Below are 22,010 nucleotides of genomic sequence, written 5' to 3'. Positions count from 1 at the left end.
AGTGCTGCATCTTTAGAGAAGCACTTCCTAGCATTCGAATGTATTTGATGCTGTTTGCTGCATTACATATAGAAAGCTTTGTAATTTAGCACCCGAAACATATCTCGCACTCTCCAGAGAATGACTTGGAGAGAAAGAAATTCAGGCAAAGGCTGGAGGGGCTGAAGAAAATGAACTCCTGCTGCAGTTGCACACTTGTACACATCTGGTGCAATTGAAATTTAAGAGCTGAATACATCCACATCTGACCATGGTGGGGTCCAAACATTACTGTTGACACTTTTTTTGTTTTGTTTTGGTTTTTTTTTGGATAAGCACACTGGCAGAGTCACAAGCGTGTGGAGCCTTGTGAGCTCACTAATCTAATAGACTGTTCTTGCCCAGACCATTGTGTGTCAGTATTTTATGTACCAAATGTAGCCAGGTTTAAGAATCGGTCAATCTCCCATCTTCTGCCAAACCTTTTCTCTTTTTGTCACAATTTAATGTTTGAGTCAAAGTCTGCTATGGTAACAAATTATATACATATTAAAAAATGAAAATAAAGATGGAAAGCAGAGTCACAAAAGGTAACAAGAGTTCAAAGTAATGTCATCTGAGGGTTTTTTTTAAAAGACTTAAGTTCAACCCCGTTTTAAAATTGATTTTATTTCTGTTATGTATTGTGAAAAGATTACAAAGAAATGGGTACTGCTTGAAAGCATGATCATAGCTCTGTATATGTAATATTGTGAATGTCTTCCCTGTACAGGTCTGATTTGATCTATTTGCTTTTTAGTTACTAAACAATAATTTGTAGAGCTGTTTGGATTGTGTTTTTCTTACTTGGAATGGTTGGCTTCAGCTGAGTCCTACTGAGGCTATTTATGCTTATTTCTGGTGGCTGTGTCTATTAAACTAAGTATGTTACCAGAAAGTGAGGGAGGTTATGGCATTTTTTTAAAGGGCCCTTCACTAGTCTTGCTGGTGGCCTGAGTTGCTGCTGTTGTCTTCTGGGTCCCCCGATGACTGGGGACCTTGGAGGAGTATCTTTGGGGAGTTACCTGCCTGGCAAACACCAGCACCAGAGGAGCTGGAGAGGAGCTCAGCCTCTGGGAGGGCATTGGAATGGGATCACCCAGTTCCTTTGTGATTTTAATGTTTAGTAGGTTACTTCTTATTCCATGCTGTCTTTAATCTCACAGTGAAGTACGACAGCTTGGGTACAACTTAAACATTTGTGAAACTAAAACCTGGGCCTAGGTTTCAGGGCCAGGTAGGTGCTTCCAACTCATTGTGGATTGCGTGAAGGATGCTAGAAAAGGCACACATATCCAACGTGTCAATCATTCTGATCATTATGTCTTGAGATGGAGCAGTTTCTGCCTCTGTCACATGCAGTGAGGGATGCCATCCACGTCTGGTGTCTACTGGGACACGGGTTCTCCATGATGTCATTACATATATGGTTTCTCCCCCTGTGCCATTGCCGCAATAAAATGCAGGCAAATCTGAAGCAGTGGTCAGAGTTACTTATCTGAATTATCAGTTAGTTAATGGCTAAGTAATTTTTACTTTAACTGAGTTCATTCCTTTCAGTAATTTAATTAGGAGATTTGTGTAAGTAACAGCAATAACTGAGTCTCTTTAACAAAAAGATGGAGCCTAAAATAAGTGTAAAGCTTAGTATGTTATCAAGCTGCCACAGTCCAGTTCCTCTGCAGATTGCAGGGCATCGCGTTCCCTGGTTTGTGCCTAACTCTGTTGGGGAGCTCTCCTGGAGATGTGGCTTGACTTGATCCCAGCATTCACTGGAACTGCTTGAGTTTCCCAGGATGATTAGTGTATCTTGGTGAACAATGGTCTAAGCAACTCATTAAATTGTAGTGTATCCTCCTCCCTCTCTGTGCTGACTCCCAGCTTCTGGAGAGCCGATTAGAGGCTTGGCAGGAACAGTATGGTTATGCTCTAGATACGCTTTGGATACATTATTGTCACAGTTGAGGTACTGCAAAAAGCCATGCCATTCCTGTCCTTACCCTAGTGAGGCACCTCTTTGGATTGTGTAATATCTGTGGCTAATTACACGGCAATTGCAGTGTGCCACCAGCCACCCACAATTCATTGTCAGCTCCTTGGGGATGCATATGAAAAAGGAAAGATAACGGTTTTTTTCTTCAGTCCAGTGATTTAGCTTGCCTTTTTATTTTTTTTTTTAATCCCCTGCTCCTTCAGGTAATAAAGCCAGATGGTAGCGACAAAGAAACAGAAACCACGCATGAATCAGATCTCCCTGAGGATATGTTGGGGACTTGCATTCCTCAAGAGATAGCGAAAGGCGATGCTGAAAGTCCAGATGTCATTATAGAAGCTCAGTTTGACGATAATGATGCAGAGCATGGACAAGACCACTTGCAGGATACGTTGACTGATGACATTAAGAAACTTTCCCTGGATACTGGTGAAAAGGGTGAGTAGATCAGATTGCCAATTTAAACCTTTATTTGAGTAAACTGTTGAGATATTGCTTTGCTGCCAGATATAAAATAGAGGCATAAAAGCCTAATGCCTTATCACTTCTATCCCTTTCTGCTAAACCGCCTTCATGGTTTTGAATGGATATTAAGGACTGGGGTTTATGTAGTTTTGATTGACGCAAAGTAAATCTGTGAAACAGAAGTCACACCTTTAGATCTGCAATTCTCAGGGCTTCTTGGGACTGCTGTTTGCTGTTTAATTCAAGATGCTGCTGTAGCAGTTTTCTTCATGGCAGCTTGGCTGGCCAATCTATGTGTCTCAGTTTGGGGATAAGAATATATTTCCTTAGGGGCAGTTAGGTTTGTTGCTGTTTTCAAACAGTTGAGTTACGAGCAACTTAAAGATTTGGTCCATTTAAGAAGAAAATTGCACTAAAACCTAAAGCAAATTATGTGATCTGTTTTGAAGGCAAACCTGTTTTATTCTGAATCTGAATTCAATCCAAACCATGAAGTGTTGCTTAGGGCAAAATAAAATAGGCTCCCCTGTCCCAAACTATGCTTATGCTGCTCTTTGCATGTCCTCTCTAGTGCTAAATCCCTTCCCGAAGAGCTGTGTGTTGAAAGGATTCTGACAATTGGCACATTTAACATGTGCCTTCAGCAGCTCATGAACAGTTTGCCAGGATAGACCTTCTGGAGTGTTCCTGATGCATGCCCCAGTTGTCCAGGAAAGATGGCAGTAACTTAGGACATCAGTAGTTGCCGGTCTCTGACAAATCTTGGTGGTGGTTGTAAAGCTGTTGGCTTTAATACCTCGTGTTTTGCTTTTGAAGATGCACAGACCTCTGCCTATACTGTTGGTAGGCTTCCATTTTTCACACCCATCTGTTAAGAAAACTGGAAATAACATTTGAGTGTAAGTGTTGTACTTTTTATGACAAAATATCAATTTCAGCTCATGAACGGAGCTGCCAACTTGCCAGTTCATGAGGCTGTTTCTTTCTGGGTATCTCCACTGTCTCTGAGTTACTGCCAAGGTATGTGAACCAACTTGCGTCTTCTTCCGATGCTTTCTAGCATAGGGCTTGAGTTGGGAGTTGCTTGTGTTTTATACAGCTAGTTATTAACCTCATCTCTTTGCAGTCTTGGACACCGTGTTAAAGCTGCACACTGTTTGAGCTGCTACTTTGACCCATCAATTCTAAATCGCCTAAAATGCTCCTGAGTCACACGTCATGACTTTTTCATCTATGTTGTTTCTGATAGCAATGCCAAATTAAAATTCAGGGAAATGCATTCTAGTTTGACACCAGCATCTAAAATAAATACAAACTTCAGCCAAAGTTTTACTTTACCTGTGCTTTAGTGTAAAGGCTTGATGAGAGTTACTTTTCTTGGTGGTTCATAGTTCCTCAAGATGCTCTGGAGTGACCTGTGTTGGAGGTTATCGAGTCATCTCTTAAAATCTGTGCCATCTTGAGTGGATTTTGCCATTTAAATCTATCTTTGGAGAATATTTATAGTACAGATGTTACATCAGCTTATTGCCTACACAGTTGAAATCCAATCTACTCTTCCATTGCAGTTGCCTGAGCCAACTGTTTTCTTTTGTTTTCAAGGCCTTTCCGTGATCATCCCTTAATAAGACTTGTGGCTGGTGTGGAAGTGCCAGTTAGATTTCTGCCGAGTTTGTATTTTGCTATCACTTCTTTTAAGAGTTGCTTCAGCTTCTTTGGCTCTATAACCCATATGGATTTTTTCTCGCTTCTTCTTGCTCTGCTTTTTAATGCCCTCCTTTTTTTTATACGTATAAAGTTTATGATCTGCTTTCTCTGAAGGTGTTTTTGAGCAGTTGGTGATTGCTTTGGCTTGTTTCCTGTCTTTCCTGCAATTTTTCATAGCATCACTTATCCAGATTTTAAGTCTTGCCTGGAAAACAGCTATGGTTATTCTAGCATCAGTGATAACTGTCACGAAAAAAGAAAAGATCCTGCCAAATTCAGCCTTCACAGGTGTAGCTCAAAAAGCTTTTTTAAAAGGACCAAATGTACACTTTTTCATGGCAGAACAGCCTTAGAGATAATATCTGCAGGACTTCCTAAGGCCATCCACTGGATTGTGGTACTGGCATGGGGAGGCAGAGTGCTTGGCAGGCTTGGGCTGTAGTGCAGGGAAGTGCCCTCCCTGTGTAACATGGGCCTCCCCTGGGAGGGCTGCTTGGCTGGTGCTGCCTGTTGAACTTTCCTTCCAAGCTAACTGCCTATGAGCCTTTTCTTTTCATGTTACATCCCTTCTGCTGGAAACAGCTACTGCAGCAAAACACAGGGGTGGATGGGAGATGAGATCCCATGGGGGGATTTCTTGCTGACCCACCAGAACTAGTGGTTTATTTATTTTCCCAGAGAGCAGCAGGTTTATTACACAGACTCATTGCATGGCCTTAGGCACAGGAGGGAGCAGAAGTGATTTGTGGCTGGTGCAACTCTTAAATGAACACTTGTAGTGGGCTTTCTTCTTTTTTTCCCTGACTTAGGGAAGTCTGAAGGTTTCAAGCTTGACAAAGATGCCATCATGGGTATCATACTTGATAAAATAAAATCAAGAAACAGTCTATGTGCCCTTTATGTATGTATATACATATATATGTCTGTATGTATATGAATATATATATAAAGATAGACACACACACATATATGATCTAAAAGAAATCCAAACGAAACAAAACACCCACCTGATTTCTGGGAGTGAAAAATACTCATAGCTACTCTAATAGATTGAAAAGTAAATTTTAGTAGTTCTGGAGCAAAAAAACAGAGCCATGTTGAGATGGTGCTCAAATCTTTCTCAAATCAAAGCTGCCTCTCAGTTGCAAGATGGCTTTCGTCCTTTATGACGGGGTAGAATATCTCTGTTGCTGGCTCATTTGTTCCGCTGCTGATGGTCGAGTGAACCATGAAGAGCAGAAGTAGATGTGTCATTCAACTAAGAGTACTCTGGGTCACGCTGGGAGTGCAGGTTGTTTTGATATCTTTTCTACCTTGGCCTGTGTCCCATCACTTGTCGTGGTTCTGTTCCACTCCAGAGTGCAGTCATCTCTCCATCTCTAGTTACACACTGGAGCAAAGAATTAGGGGTTGGCTCTTGCTGTCAGAAGCTCTGCAGCATGACACATTGCGTACGTTGATTACGGTCCAGATTTGAGTGGACTAAATTTCCGTGAAGTTGTCGTATGCTGGGCTTCCTGTGCTGCTGTGGGGCTTAAAGCAAAATGTTAGAAACCATTACTCACAGGGCTGCAGGCTGAGACTCAGGTGATGGATCTGGCTTCACTAAGTGCTGCAGTTATGAGAGCTGTGCTCCTTGTCCTTTTCTTCTTAAAACCCTGAAGCGATAAGCAAGAGGAAAGTCCACAGAAGCAAAGAGACCATAGCATTCAGCCTAATTCTCAGCCCATGTACTGTCTGAAGTGCTCGTAAAAGTGCGTCTTGCTTTGCTCAAGGATATTTAAATAAAAGTTCATAGCTGGTATCAATCTGCCAGAAGCTGTCCTGGTCAAACCAGTTTGCTCCACTTTTTTTAAGTTTTCTTGCAAGGAAGTTGGGTTAAAAATTATCTTCAGAAGAGTCTCTGATCTAGGAAGTGATTGAGGCATTGTACTCTCCAGCATGCTCTTCTACCCTAAAAGCAATATTGTTCTGTTCCAAAGTTACATTATCTCAGTGTAAGTTTTGGTCATTGGAGGTAGATCTTTTCCAGTAATGTTGAAAATCTCTTTCCTCTTGCATTTGCAGCTGCATTTCCAAAATATAAATACCTCTACAGGCTGAACAAACTTTCTGGTTTTTTCTTTACAAAGACAGTAAGAACGAACACTTTGAAGAAAGTTTCTCAGCTCCTTTACCAGTGCCCTTCAAACCCTCTCTGGGGTTTCTATGCCCTGTCAAAATCCAGGCAAAGAACAAGGCAATAGCATCCAGGCACTAGTCTGAACAATGCTGTGTACACAGAGAAGATTAATTCTCTATAGTGCTTAGCATTGACATGCAAGTCCTCTGGGCTTTACCCTGAGACCTCAACTTATTCTGTGTCACTGCTCTCCAGAGAAGTCACCCACCAGTTGACATGACCTTTACAGGTCTGTGATTCTTTTCCTTAATCCTCATTCATGTTGACTGCAACAGAGTCATAATGTAAAGTAATGCAACTTTTACCTTATCACTCAGTACTGAGCTAGAATACATGAGTTCTGTGACTTGTCACTGCAGGAGAAGGGTTTTCCTTATACTCCATTTCACTCTGTAATAAAAAAATAGAAACTTCTCCATATCCTCCCAACCCAAGAAAAGTGCAGAATGTTCTCTACCGAATGTTTTACGATTCTGTATCCCTACACAGACCTGTGTATCACATGAATTTCATACAAATGTGAGCTGTCTTTGTTAAATATTGGAATCATATTACTCTGATAAGAAACATCAGCAATTGAACAGTAGCAGCTACTTGTACTCTTGAGAATGGCAGCTGTGCTCGTAAAAGTGCCTCAGCCTTTCCTAGCCACAGGATATTAAAATAAAAGTTTGTAAATCTCTGTCACTATGCCAAAAGCTATCCCTGTCAAACCAGTTTGCTCAGCTTTTGTCAACTCTCCTCACCACAAGAGATCTTCCTTTACCAGACGCACAGAATATCCTGCTTCCCACAGGGTGGCTCACAGAGTTAGGGGACTGGCTGCCCTGGCAGCCATCAGATAGTTGTTTGTTCAGGATTTCCACTTAGACCTACACTTCTGCAAATCAGAGTTCGAATGTGTGAACGACCAAGGCTTGCTCACTGCCTTGATCTAGTGAAGTTCAAATGGAAATAGCTCTTTTACAGGCAGAGCAAACTGACAGCTCGTCAGCCAATTGTGTGATGGAAAATTGAATCAAATAGCTGATGGTTAATAGGGAGAGTCAACAGAATTTGGGTTGGATCTGCTGTAGGTCTTGCTCCTGTCTGTTCAGCATTGGCCAGGTGGATGCTGGTCCATCTGTTGTCAGGTCAAATGTGGCTGTCAGTTTCTAGTAGCTCTGGTAGGGTCATAAATTATGATCTTAAATTGTTTGGTGTTCACACTGCTGCTTACTGGAGGCTGAGTGTTTCGGGATTGCTTGGCTCAACAGAAGTGGTAGCATTTGATAACGCCACAGTATGGTTGTGTGATAAGGCATTAAGCCATTCTTTTGTCAGGATGATGCTGTAGAGTCCTTGGAAAAGTTTCTGGATCCTTCTGGCAAGGGAGAAAAATGTATTTATAATCTGGAGCTTAATCTTGTTTGGCACTTCTGCATCTTTTTGTGCACTTCCATGCCCTCTCTTGTGCTTTTTTTCCCCTCTCTTCTTTTAAGCTTGACAAGGTGCCTGCTGCCTTTTTTGTCTTCCTCTGGCACCTGGAGTCCTTCTGCAGTTAGCAGTGTCTCATTGGCACAGGCAGGGTTTAGAGAGATACTGCTATTCCTCTCCTTGTCCGAGGCTGGAAGGGAAAGTACGATGGTGACAAGAATCTGTGCTGCATGCTCTCCCTCTGCTCTGCTCAGTTCCCCCTTCTTTCAGTTTAGCTGCCGTGAAATCTCTGACCAGTTTGGAGCCCACCAGTGTCACTGGCTGCTGGAAGGAATAAATGTTCCCCCTCCTCTTCAGAGGCTCCCATTCACTCTGAGTGCTTTTAAAGAGCCTTCACGCTTCTTTCCTAGCCTGCAGCTTTCTGGTGATAGATCGTCTCCACTGCATAGCTCTCAACTTTTCTAGGCCACAGCAGAGCGAAAGCTCACCAGGAAATCTTCTCAGTTACATGGCTTTTAATAGAAATCCTTGAGGTGGAACTGTCAAAAATCAGATCAGTTTCACTTTGCTGAAGCCTGGAAAACCAGCAAAGAAGCTGGAGCTCTTTCAGCTGCTTGAGACAGCCTTGTATTAGTTTATCCTAAGTTCGTATTTGCAGGTCCCTGGATCTAGCTCTTCTGGTTGTTGCTGTAACTTTTCTGAAATGAGAGCATAGATTTCTTGAAGAATAAATAGTATAGCAACTTAAGAGAAGTGTCCTAGTGGTACTGAACAAATTGGGCTTCATGGTTGCGTTGATTAAAAGCTACAGGCTGAATAAGCTTCAGATGTTCTTTTGTTGCACAGCTGAAACCTGCAATGGAAGTTGATGTTGGGAAAGCTGCTTGTGCTGTTTTTCCCTACCAAGTTGTCTTGACCCCCAAATGACTTATTAAGTAAGGAAGAAAATAAATTACTTATGCAATTAGGTAACAGGAATTAGATAAAGTTCAGCAGATTACCATATGTTCCTGAATTCACCTATGTTTTTCCTTTGAGTTACAAGTTTAGGTCAAGTAAGTGAGAGGGCATGATTCTGAGAATGAATGGTGGGTGTGAAGATAAACAGACTATGGTCATTGTTAGCAGTGAGGTTTCCAGGATGAATCAGGATTCATTCAGCTAATAGATTTTTCCATGCAATAGTAAAACTGGACACACACATTTTGGGAACAAGTGCGCATGCAGGAAGGAAGAACGTTAAGTAGATAGGCAAAATACTCAATGGAAATGTTTCTGTAACATTTTAGTTTTACTTGCTGTTAATGTAATCAAACTCTATTTGTGTAGGCTGCAATGCTACCTGATTTTTCTGAGGTTTAATTCTGTTGCAATGAATCTTCCACCCACCCTGTTGACTGGCAGCTTTGCAAGTACAGGAGAGGGCCAGGAGGCCTGAGTACCCGTGCTGTGGTTGTAGTAGTGTTACATGGCTACTGGGACAGCTACAATTTGAGCTTCCGGGCTTGATGACAGCTTCCCAAAATGATGTTGAATCTTTATTGTGGATCAGGCTTGGAAGGCTCTAAGGGAAAGTGACACTCCTGTCTCATGATTCTGCCATCTCCACCATCCTTCCTCATGGAAGTGGCTGAGTATGAGTAAATAATTATATGCTTGATTGTGTTGCATGTGTAAGGAAGCCAGATGTACTCGCCTTTTCATATTGTCTTTGCTCTGTGTTACTGCAAATACTTCTCTTTGCTGTAGGCATCTGTTGTTATGCTTTTTCTCTTCCTCTCTGGAAGGTGGAAGGAGGGTATCCTTCCACTTGTGCATCCTCAGAAACCTTTGTGCTAATCATGTGTCTCCTGGTTGTCCTCTTCAGTGTGCTTTTGGGCACACAGGTGCCTGAGTTCAGATGTTTAGACATGTGGCAGGGTGAGTCAGCCTGAGTAGTCAAAATAATCATCTCTAAGGAAGTTGGTCCTCTTCATTAGACACACAGCTCTGTGATGGGACAATGCAGGAGTGCTGCATGGTTTGGAGTAGCTTTGCTTCTTCCCTGCAGAGCCCTCATGCATTGCACATGGGAGCTATTAGGCTGATCTTGGACAGGCTGCACGAGTTAAATTCCAAAGCTGATGGCTTAACGGTCTCATCACAGTGATCTGCCTGCCCTCGTCCATCGCAGGTGTTTCAAGCTCTGTGTGTGGAGATATAAATACTTGCAAAATACTGCTCCTTGCATGGTATTTACCCAAGCAAGCCTTCTGCTTAAGATAAATTCCAGTTTTGGATAGTACCTGGCACCAAGTGAAATGGCACTTCCCTTCCTCCCTACCTTTTAGGTAGGAAGGAGAGCTCGTCAGTCTGCTAAGTGAGACCTTAGAGAGCTCACTTGGACCTCTCTACTGTGGACTCCATGAGAAAGCAAGCTGCCAAGGTGAGGAGAAGCTCAGAGCTCCTACTTTTGTATGTACCAAAATAACTTTGTAGGAACTGAAATAATCCAGCTAGGGACAGGTGTTTCTAGGAAACCAAACCCCTTTGCTTTGATCCTCACCTTTACTTGGTGAAGGGAAGACCAAGCGTGACGTGAACAACAGGTTCGTACCATCATTTTTGTGTTCTGGAGACAAAAAATGTTCTGTGCCAATAAACATTGGTGACAGAATGTGAAGAGTCCTTGTACTGTCTTCCCAGCAGCAACACATTCCTTCTCCTTGTCCCTAAAAATGAAGATTATAGCAGAATAGTGTAAGCCAGAGCAAATCCATGCAGGCATCCGCCTTTTGCTTGAAGGGAGTTTTCATTTTGTGTGTCTCTAGTGTTGATATAGACTGAGCTTCCAAAAGCACATCCTTTTTGAGTGTGACACACAGTCGTTGAGGTATCTGTAATAAATTGCTTTGTTTTACAGCACTTTATGTATTTGATACGTAATATGTACCATAATACGCTGAGAACTGCCTATTGGAGAAGACATCAGAGAACCTGAGTGTTGTTACTTCATTAGTAACAACAAAAGTAGTAGACTTTGCTATTGAAAGGTTTCCAGCTGAGCGGGTATCTGAGCACTACGCTGAAGAGCAGTATTTTCTTTTGTAAAAGCTTCATATCAGTAATGCCTTCGACGGGATTGTTAGATATGCCCATGTAGAGTAAGCCAACTAACCTCTCAAGCAGATTTTTTTTCCTAGCTAAAGTAGCAAAGATTGAACTATTTTTTTTTAAAAAAAACTTGTTTCTTTCCACTCAGAGAGGGAGATTTTGTTTTTCCAATGAGTTGTTTTTGAGATCTGAAACTGCGATATATTTTCATTCGCAAGTGGATATTGCATCTTTCATTGTATTCTTCTTGGACAGAATTGCAAATTTCCACAGTGACCAATGCAAACCTAGTGAAAATAATTTTGGATATGTCACAAGTAATCAGAATTCTACTCTGATGACTTTTGGTCCACTTTGGCCACCTTTTACTGTCATGGTAATTGAATTGTAAAAGGAAATTTGGGGGACTTTAAAAAAGAAATAATGCTTGACCTAGGAATGCCTGTCAGGCAAATGTAAGTGTGTATTGAAGCTGCTTAAACTGATCTTTTACAGAGGGAGGCGAATTTCAAATGTCCTGGATCTACTTTGTTTGTAATAACATAACTAATTTCAGTTGCTTTTTGTATCTAGTGCCTAATTTTTTTTTTAAGTAAGACTATTACAGTTTTGGTTTGTCAGATAATCGCTGAAAGGAAAACACTGAGATTATAATGCAGTTTCACTGGATCCTGGTTGCTGAAGTGTGTTTTCACTGTAAGATAAGCTTATGAAGTGTTGCCCAAGCTAACATAGTAAATCTTTCTCAGAAAACATGACTTTGCCCAGGGTGGAAATACTGAATGGTCATTGGATAACCACTGCAGTAAAGGGGTCAGAATAATTCATTTTTTAGTTTGGCGTAATGCAAAGAGTTTCTTCCCACCTTCTCTGCTCAAAATCCTTCTCCTCTCACAAGTCAACTCTCTTTAGGATTGCCTCCATGGTGCTACCCTGGTGTGGGAGATACTGTGTCTCCCAGCTCAGATCTTCTAAACCACCAGTCTCTGGTGGGACCCTGATACCTCCCCGCTTTGCCCACCCAACAAGTTCCAGCTTCACTGGAGGGAAGGGGGATGTGCAGTGAAGGAGGGGTAAGAGGGTCTTGTGGCAGATTGTTGCTGTGGAGACTGAAGTTCCTGTGCAGTAATTTGACAACTGAGCCAGGTAGGCATTGGATCTGCGGAGCTGTCCTTTCTGAGCAGAAGTGTTTGTCACAGGGAGCCCTCATTGCTGGTGCTCTGCTATTGTAGACCTCCGACCAGTAGATGTAGCCCTAGTAGTGACAGAATTTTGACTTAGAAGGAGCAACTACAAGCTATGGAGAAGTCCTTATCTTTTGGTCCTAGGAGTACAGAGTTCCTCATGTGTCCTCTTCTCTGCCTGTTGTTTTGGGAGCATTCCCCATTAGAAAATGTATGTGATGACCTTTTAGATACTGAAGCTGGTTAAGAAAGATGGGTAGGAGTAGGCAGATGGCTGGAATTTGCTTCCTTCTTTCTTTCTGGATGGCATAGTTGTATATCCCAGGTTCTGCCTGCTGAAGTCTCTAATAATGACAGGATTTTTTTGAACTGGTACTGAAATTGAATAGACTCCTGAAGAAGATGGTACTCTCTAGCCAGCCAAAGGCCCTTGGTTGATGTTGGTTGTGAAGGAAAAAGGCAAGTTCTACCATGTGCCACAATGAGAATTTAGATGCTTTCTGGTGTCTGTACTGGGTTCACATGGGGCTCAGCTTCAGCAGTATGGGGGAGTGCTCCAGCCCTGCACGTTCTTCATCCCAGGCTAAGGAAGCCTGGTCACCCATTTGCTATGCTCCTCACGACAGCTCTCTCCTGGTGCTTCTGTGTTTTTGTATGAGATGAGATACCTCCTAAGGACATCACTGCAGGCTCCTTTCTTGACAGGGAAGGCTGCTTCAGTGAAAAAATGTGAGCAACTTTTTGGAGAAGTGGGAAGAAGGCAGCGCTCACAAGGGCGTGTTCCTCTCATGGCTCCTGGTGCTTTTCTCACTCCTGTCTGCTGGACCTTGAGTCTCTGCTGTTGTTCTGTTGCGCTGGGAAAGCAGTGGATGAAGTTTTTGCTTTTTTCCCAAACATGCTTAAATCTGGTTTCTCTTCCAACCAGTATGTCCTGTTCAGTGGGGAAGAGTGTGCTTCATCAAAGCCCTGGGCCTGAAGGTGTGGCCTTTGGAAGGCTACCAATCCCCCCTTGCCCTCTGCACCTGCCAGGTTTTCTTTCTCCCTGATCATCCTGTTCTTTGTCCGAGCTGTCTTCATGGTTGGCACACCATAAACTCATGACTAACTGATGGCTTGAAAAATTATAAGAAAACCAAATGTCTTCTTGCTTCTATTCTTTGCTGATTTCCCGATATGACCTTTAGCTGGCAAAGACCATAGAGGAGGTAAGCAAATGAGGTCTGTCACTTGGGTAGCCCCACTTTTTAAACTGTTTGTAATTATCTGAGCAATTTTTTTCCCTCAAACTTATTTGTCACCATGAAAATCTGCATGGTTTTCATCCTTTAGTAGCCCTCATTGTGGCAAATCTGAGTTCAGTTCGGTAGAAGAGACATGGGTTGCTGCTGCTACTACTGCTGCTTTTTTTAGGAAAAGTAGCGCTTTATTTTAACCCCTGGATATCTGTCCATTCTCCTCTCAGCCTTGCTAGCTGGTCAGTGAAGATAAAATAAAATGGAAGTCACTTAGACTCTTCTGAAAGAGGTGGTCTCTGGGGAGAGGTGAAGTCTGAAGAGCTTTGTGTCAGAAGGCAAAGCTGGGGCTAATTAGCGGCATATGAGAACCAGAGTTTGTCATTAGAGCGATAGCTGTCATTGTCAAATGACTGCTGGGCTCACGTTGCCTGAAGGCAACCCAGGAGGGTCGGTAGCAGCAGGACCATCTGTGAACTGCCCTCCTGATGGTGGTGCACAGCCGTTCCCCTCAGGCAAGCTGCTGCTCCCGCTGCCACCCCAGCTCCCCTCGACTGTGGGTCCCCAGCGCCCCAGCCCTGCTTGGCACTGCCGGCAGCTGCAGCCTTCCCCCCCGCAGCCTGGCTCCCTTCATCCATCAAGTCACCAGCAGTCTCTCTTGAGGGGCCCTGCAGGACAGATGGGTGTCGTCTGGGGGCCAGGGTCTGCATGTCACCGCTGTTCTCCTTGAGGCTTGCTGGCACTCGAGGGTGCCGTTGGCCTGCTGGAGCACAGTCTTCAGTAAAACGTTGCTTTATCTCCTGTCTTCTAAGGGAAATGGTGACAGCTACATCCCTTGAAACTTGCAGTCGGTGCCACGGTCTGTCTTTAAGAAAGCAAAATTTCTTTGGAACACTCGAGGCCTGATTTTAGTACGTGTGCTTGAGTTGGATGTGCTTGCCATACTAGTGGGAAAAGGCAGCCATCTTCCATGAGCCCTCCAGACCAGAGCACACGGATGTTTCCGTCCGAAAAGCGCAGTCAGAGCAGTATCCACAGGCTCTCGGCAGGGATGCAGCTCAAGAAGGGACCAGTCCCAGCCTTCTCCATGGATGTTTGTAAACACTAACTGCATTCAGTGTGACAGCCGTCTAGAGCAGATGCTTTCAAACTCAGACACTTTAATATTTGAAAATTGCGAACTAGAAATTAGTTGACAGTTGATTTAAAAATTATCAGTATCTGATGAAGAGATTTCAGGGGAAGGCAACTGTTTGTCCTATATAGCCATTACTTTCGTAAGACTTTTTCACAATCCAAGTCCACAGTTGAAGAGGGTCAGCTTAGTAGATATGGTTTCAGTTTCAAAGACAAACACGCATTTTATAATCTTGCATAATGTTTTTAAAGGAAATTAAATAGTAAATGAGTGTATGTACTTAAAGGACTACTTCTATAATGTTAATGACTTCAACTAAGAAATGCCAGGAAATTAATGTAATTCTTAGTATTTAATAAAGAGAATGTGTTTTCCACCATTTTGGTTATTATGGCTGGTACTGTTATGCTTGAAAAGTTGGGACAGATTTGAAGCACTGGAACAGGCTGCCCAGGGGAGTGGTGGAGACGCCATCCCTGGAAGTGTTTAAAAACACATAGTTGTGACACAGAAGGACTTGATTTAGGGACCCCGGCAGTGCATGGTGGATGGTTGGACTCAATGATCTTGATAGTCTTTTCCAGCCAGATGATTCTGTGATTTATTTTGATTTTTGTTGTTTTTCAGCAGATCTGCATGGTAAGTGAACATATATCTGCTCTCTGTGGTAGTCTGGAGAAATAATAATTGCTTCAGGCTTGGTCATTCCAACAGCTGAGAGATCTTTTTCCTTTCAAATAAGTCTGCTGCATGCATCTTGTATTGTAGTTTACAGCAAAGGCCCAAGGTGGATTTGCCATGGAAATGTGGTGCAGTAACCATTGTGTGTGTTTTGTGCAGCAAAGGCAGTGGGGATTGGTGGTGTGCACAGAACAAAGCAAGATGATGGACCCAAGGTGAATGATTCCAGACTCCTCCCAGATGATTTTCTTCAAAGGACAGCGAAGGTAACTCCATGGAGAGTGACAACCAAGCACGTGTGCCCTCCCAAAAGCTGAAGGAAACCAGCCCTGGCCTCCCTGTAGTCTCCATCTGTTGATCTTTGAATTTCATTCCCTGTGTCAAAGAGAGTAATTGTTGGATTTGATAAAAATCAAGTGCCTTGTTATTTTTACCAATTATCCCAGTTTAAATTCCCTTTGTTTGTTACACAAAATTACTTAGCAAGATTCAGGAAAAAGATTGGATACTAATATGAGGGTCAGCGTATCCAAAGTTGTCAGAATTAATTCTTACAAGCTTTGGAAAGGCTGCTGGTGTTGTTTGTTCAAGATTTGAGTCAATCTCTGAATGTTATGAGACCAGAAAAGGACTACTGGGTCAGGCTGGGTCAGTTCTCTTCCACGTCTTGTGCTCTCCCTTGCAGCCTCTGATTCTAGTCCCTTTTGTGGGCTGGGCTGTCCTCTGGTCTCATCCAGCATGGCAATTCCGGTGCTCAGAATCGCAGAGAGGTGCAGCTCCTGAAACCTTCTGGAAGGACTCTTCTCTACAAGCTTAGCAAATCGGCTATAATGTTTCTGTCATCCAGAGATTTATTATGGTCTACAAAAATATAGCCTGGATGAACACCTCTCTGGAACAATTATTTAGTGATATTGTAATTTATTATTCTTTTCAAAGCCGTTTTGTATAAAGGTAAAATAACCCCTAACTTCAGAAAGCACAGAGAGGAGGAGAGAACTGCCAAATTCCCCACAGCACATCCTTTCCTGTGGTTAGCCTTGGATCTGCCAGTGGCACCGTTTTTGGACTGGCCTGTTCTGTGCTGAATGTCGAAATCACAGGCCGAGGATACAAATAAAAGATTTTACAGGAGTTGCTTGTATGTTGCAGCTTTCCCTGCATTTGGAAGCATCAGCTTCTTGTCTGTTTTTGTTCTGTAATCAAGAAAATTGCAGTAGAGAGCTAGCACTTGGAAGGCACTTAGCTCTTCTATAGCCATGAGCAAGATGGCAAGGAAAATATGTTGTGAATAGGTACTTTGTTAAAAATGCACACACACTTATACACATCGAGGGAAAATATGATATAGGCCTTGTGATTTTTCCAGATATTCTGCTAAGCCTCTGTGTATCCCTGTTCTGTTAAAGAAAACAAGTTTATCTGAAGGTATTAACTGCAGAAACCTTTGCCTCTTCCAGGTGGTCTATATTTTGGAAAAGAAGCATTCCCGAGCAGCTACAGGCTTCATCAGGCTTCTGGCAGACAAGAACAGTGAACTCTTCAAGAGGTGTGCCATGTTCTCACCTGTGGACCACAGAGTGCCCAGGGCCCATGTGTCCTTGGCTGATTGCCCTCCAGACTTTGTGACCAGGCCTGAGGACTATTCAAATACGCTCTTCATCTGTCGTATAGTGGACTGGAAAGAAGACAGCAACTTTGCAACTGGGTATGTGGCTGCTGCTGGAAGTAAAGATGACTGAGATTTCTAGTTGGAGTTCTTGGTATCACTTGATTTGATACATGCAGTGGAGACAGGAATCCATTAGCAGGATGCTTGTCTTGTATCCGTCTTTGGACGGTGGATAAACCGTGATGATGCTAAGGATAGCTCGTCACTAGTTAATCTCATGGCTACGTAACGTTCGTTTCTTCTGGTGCTTGCTTCAGTGTGCTGGCACGTCACAGCATCAATGAGCTGTGGTCTTTGCTCAGAAGAGCTTGCAGTCTCAAGGGAACGTACACAGGTACTTAGCCTGACCAGCACAGCACAAGGCGTGCTGGCAGCTTTTCAATCTTTCCTCTTTTTGTGTAAGAGTAGTACACAGTGTGTAGGCATTTCTCTTCTGCCAGAGAAAGAAGGTCAGTGGCTGTGAGGCTCATCTTTGGTTTTTAAGCCTTTACTGATAAAAATTAGAAAGAAGTCACAGATTTTTGTGGTTTTAAATTTGCATTGCTTCAAGGAAGGCTACTAGAAGTCACGAGAGAGTCATTTGCTCCTGAAGCAAATGAGAAGGTTGTTGCACTTTGTGTGTTTCAGGAGGAACCGTAAAGCCATTGCTGTCCAGGCACTGCTGTGAAGGAGGAGGTTTTAAGCCAGGGCTACACAAATGACCTGTGCTGAGCTGGATTCAGATTGCAAGTTTGTCTTGCTTCTCCGTGAGGAAGACCCTGTAGTTTTCAGCATTTTCACTGTTTTCTTGGGAACAGCTGCCATATGCCAAGCTCCCGCCTGTAGGGCCACGCTGTTTCTTGTTGAATGGGTCTCAGTGAGAAATGGTGGGCATTGAGAAATCTATTTACTTATCTTGGAAAAAACTGAGTAGTCCTGATTTAGTTGGTGATCCAGAGTAGGTGACTTTGACCTATGGCAATGCTGTGGTCAAGTTTTACAGGTAATGGGGATCTGGATGCCATCTGGAGCATGTGTGGTAGTAGGAGCTGGGCATAAAGCTCAACTTTTCCTCTTGCAAAGCTGTTCTGATGGGGTAGGACAGCTGTCATACAGTGTCAGCATCGTGGTTTTTGAAGTTCTCAGCTCAAACTCCTGGTAAAACATATATAAAACTTCTTTTTTTGAGAGTAAGTATGTTGGCACAGATCTCAGCCCCAGAGCTAAAGGTAAACTAAACTGAAGTCCCCGTTTCCCTGAGTTTGAGTTTGTTATCAGTTGTGGCTGATCTGTGTGCCCAGTAATAGCGAGTTTCACGTGTACTTCTTGAGAGCCACAGGAGCCATTAACGTCACTCAGTATTTCCTAGTTAAACTGCAGTGCATGAACTGAAGTGGCCTCCCTTTGAGCCCCACTTAACTAGGGGCTGGCTGTGCTGTGAACTTCACTGCGAGTATGTTTCTTATTGGCAGAGGTTTTCTTTGTTGTCTTTCAGTCCAACAGAGAAAAGACTGGAGGGTGATTGTACTACTTGGCTTCTTGTCATGAACAACCCCCCTCGTCAGCAGAAACAAGGGAAATTAGGAGGATGGGCTAATGTCATTTTTCATTGGCTAGTGTGTGTCTTTAGTCTGTGCTTCTGACAGCGTTGTATATTCTGGCTGTTTTGGTGGTTTCCAAGATGTAAAGGGTGTTGTCAGGAAAGAAAATGTCCATGATTGTCTTCATACATAGCTGTTTCCTCTGGGACTCGATTGCATTTCAGTAAGTGTCTTGTGGAGATGTGACAAAACCTTGGTGACCCATTTTGTTTTTAACTATAAATACATGCTTGTTTAAACACCAAAAACCTCCTGAAGATCCCAAGAGTTCCAGTTTGATTTTTGGGCTGGTTTATAAGTTTGTTTATAAGCTGTGCTGCTTGTTGTGGCCCACATGAAGGGGAGGAGAGCAGGTGATCTGCAGTTCATTGCATGCATGGCTTTTTGAACCTTAGTTCTGCCCACAGACTTCATGATACGCCTTTGGCCAGAAACCACCATGGTTTTGAAGGAGTCTGGACTAAAGAAGGCGTAGGTCACCAGTCTGCCCTGTCTAAGTCTGCTGGAAGTGCAAGGAAACTCTCTCCATAGTTGGCAGTCATTTCCTCTGGATGCCTTGGGTGTTTCCAGGTACTCTCCATCCTGCAGCTGAACTCCCCTGGGCTGGTCATGCACCTTCCTCAGCTTTCCTTCTCCCTTGGGAAGTTCAATGCCAGGTTCCCAAGCACAGTTAATGGTATAGTCTGATCTTCACAGTCACCATGTGTGGCTAGAGCAGTGGGATGCTCTGGCCAAGAGGTTGGTGGTGGCCACCCGGGGTGGTCACCTGCACAGGGGCAACCCCCACATCCCGGGAGGTCCTCTTGGGGAGGGGGGTGCGTTTCTGTGTTGTGATTGCCACCTGGTGGTCACCAGTGAGATACTGTCCCCTCTGAAGGCCACCCTGTCACCCAAGCTGTGCTGGGAAGGAGCAGGGAGGAACTAATGTCTCCTTCTCCTGCTGGTGATGGCCTGAGTGTGTGCTGCTGTGCAACCCCCCCTCCACATGCAGTGATTTTACCGTGACAGTGAAATGCCGTTTAACTGCACCTGCTTTAGGTAGCAGTAAAGTGAAATAGCTCCAAACTATTCTCCTTTTCCAGATAAATATTACAGGTACTGCCACGTACATTTGTTATCTGGGGACCTTTTTTCAGTGTTGGAGTCCAGGGCTATTTGGACATCTCCACGCTTTTGGAGATGGGTAAAGTGGAATATTTTTGCACCCATGTATAATGATGGACAAGACTATCATAAAACAAAAAATAGTGAAATGTTGAGTCACTGACTCCCTCTGTGTCACATGGGGCTTGTGGCTGTTCAAGCTCAGGGCCTTAGAGTTTGTCAAGGCAACAAGATTTGTCATGGCATTTGCAATAAAATGAAATGTTGCAGGGTGCTCTTTCATTTGATCTTTCCAAAGATGTCCAGATGGCTTGAATTCTTTTCATCTCTAGCATTTCATTCTGTTTTTTTAAATTCACAAATGTATTTGGTGTGAGGGAACTGACCAGTACCTTGGGTAGCTCATTAAGGCTCTAGGGAAGGTCCTATCCCCAAGCAGCGCATCTGTTGGGAAAACATCTTCTTGCCACTGGGACTCTCTTGCTGAAGCCGTGTTCCCCTGGCATAGCTAATCACCGTGGTGCTCTGAAGGATGGCATGGCCACATCTGTACGGGGAGCACCATGCTGCTCCTGTGCTCCCATGGTGGCTGGCTCAGCAGCTGAAGGGAGGCAGTTCCATGGTGTGGAGTGGGGCTGGACTGTGCTCTTCGATTCAGTGATTCTTGGAATTCCTGTGACACAGCATTCTATCTCCCTGATGGTCAGCCCTGCAGCCATCTCACCATCTCCACTGGGATCTTTGAGCTTTATCAAGCCTCTGCAGCTCTGCCTGTGAAGTCTGGGCCTGCGATGGTGGGAGCAGGCAGGTGGCCTTCCTTGCTGCCCCCTCTCCTGCTCCCGTACAAGCTTCCTCTAGGAGCAGTGCCTTACTGATGTGTGGGATGTTCTCCTGCTGCTGAAAGAAACCCTCTGTGTAGGATGACTGTGGACAAATAGCTTCAGGAGAGACTGAGTAAGGTTAAGTCTCCATGGAAGTTATTCATTCCCATTTGGGAGCCTGCCCGGCTTTCCAAAGGAAACAAGCCTTGTGTGATTATGCTTTGTCTTTTAGGAGAGTTCTTATCATGTAACCTTTGACCACCTTGGCCAGTTTCAGCTGAGTCTGGGGAGTGCAGAGGCTCAAATGTTTGTAGAAAGGGGTGGCTGGATAGATGCAATCAGTGTCGCTGTGAAGGGGAAGATGGCAGCACAAGTGTGGCTCTGCCCCAGGCGCCCCTGCCTGGGAGTCAGGCTCTGGTGAGCTGGCACCTTGGAGCAGTTCAGTGAGCTTGGAGCAGTTCAGTGAGCTTGGAGCTATGGCTGATTTGGAGGAATATCCTGAGCTGCCCAGTGCCCTGACCATTGCACGCTACCACTGTGTCTGTCGTCAGTTTGAGGGCATGCGAGAAATTCAGGGTAATGCTCCCCCATCAACGTCACAGAAAAGAAATGTTTTACGTCTGTAACCATTGTAACTTTTTTATTACCTTCTAACATGAAAAAAACCCAAAAAGAGACTATGCAAGCCTGGAGTGTCACAGCCACTGTGACTGCCTAGGAGGGAAGGTCTGACTGCTGCTGGGCCCTGTGCCTGTTGTTGTTTATAAGCTTCTTGAACTATTCTTGCTACCCTTGGTGGCCGCGGAGCCCCATGAGTGATTTTTACAGCCTGGCTGTTATTCCAGGGCCATTGGTGATCCTATATGCGTTACCTTTGATCACATGCTGTCCTGTCAGATTTTGCTCTGATGCAAGTCATCATGTCTGCGTGACTGTAACATGGCCCCAATTAAAGTCAGTTGTACACTTTTTATTTCAAGGTACTTGGGAAATGTTCCCTGGAACACTGTAAATCAAATGTTAATTACTATTAAAAACATATTAGTCCTATATCAAACCTCTGGGTAAACCCCTTATGGTTCATAATCTAATTTCAGTAAACGGATCAAGAGAACATGGGTTTCAAGACTGAGCTGGAAGGGCTCTGGCATTCAGAGGTGCTTTCCATGACTTGACGTGCAGACGTTCAGCCACCCTCCTGGTGCACTTCCCACCTTTGCCCTTCCAAAAGAAGGGGCACCTGAGGATCAAGCCCTTGCCATTTTTTTTTTGGTAGGACAACCTGTCCTCTCTTTTTTCCAATCCATGGTGGTGCTGATGCCTGTGGACCCAGGGGCTTATCCTTTCTCAGCCTCCCAGCTCCACACTAGACGCTGGAAGTGGAGTGGTAATTTCTCTGGTTTGTTGCTACTGCTGAGAGAGAGGGAGATAAAACTGATGCCTCGTTTACTTATATTAAAATAAGGATCAGACTGGGACCAAGCTGCAGGAACAGAGGACTCAACCTCGATGCCAAATGCACGTGTATTTCTGCCATTCAGTTTGTACATAAAATTGAAACAATGGAGGGAAATATCTTTTATCCTTGTTTTCATTTTTATTTTAAAGGGAGGCAATGTGAACTCTACAATTTACCACGCCACGAAGCGCGCAATCCTTCCCAGCATATTACCCATTGTGACAGGTTTATTACGCAGCCCTTCCCGTTGTGAGGAGAGAGAGCT

The 22,010-nt window shown here is 43.9% G+C and overlaps 1 protein-coding gene across 1 annotated transcript in view; it reads left to right on the top strand.

Annotated features, from left to right (window-relative positions):
- Window positions 1-2,214: 2,214 nt before the first annotated feature.
- LOC104489379 (DIS3-like exonuclease 2) overlaps window positions 2,215-22,010 on the top strand; it is a gene marked incomplete at both ends in the record, with an annotated part of 37,540 nt that continues 17,744 nt past the window's right edge. Inside the window, 3 exons of the mRNA XM_010131533.1 lie at window positions 2,215-2,449; window positions 15,269-15,375; window positions 16,570-16,817. Coding sequence (XP_010129835.1) covers window positions 2,215-2,449; window positions 15,269-15,375; window positions 16,570-16,817 — 590 coding nt within the window. The remainder of the gene's footprint in view (window positions 2,450-15,268; window positions 15,376-16,569; window positions 16,818-22,010) is intronic.

The sequence above is a fragment of the Buceros rhinoceros genome, unplaced genomic scaffold (genome assembly GCF_000710305.1).
Source record: "Buceros rhinoceros silvestris isolate BGI_N320 unplaced genomic scaffold, ASM71030v1 scaffold14362, whole genome shotgun sequence".
NCBI classification, from domain to species: Eukaryota; Metazoa; Chordata; class Aves; order Bucerotiformes; family Bucerotidae; genus Buceros; species Buceros rhinoceros.
The sequence above is the reverse complement of the archived record's forward strand: the minus strand, read 5'-3'. Positions and strand labels throughout refer to the sequence as shown.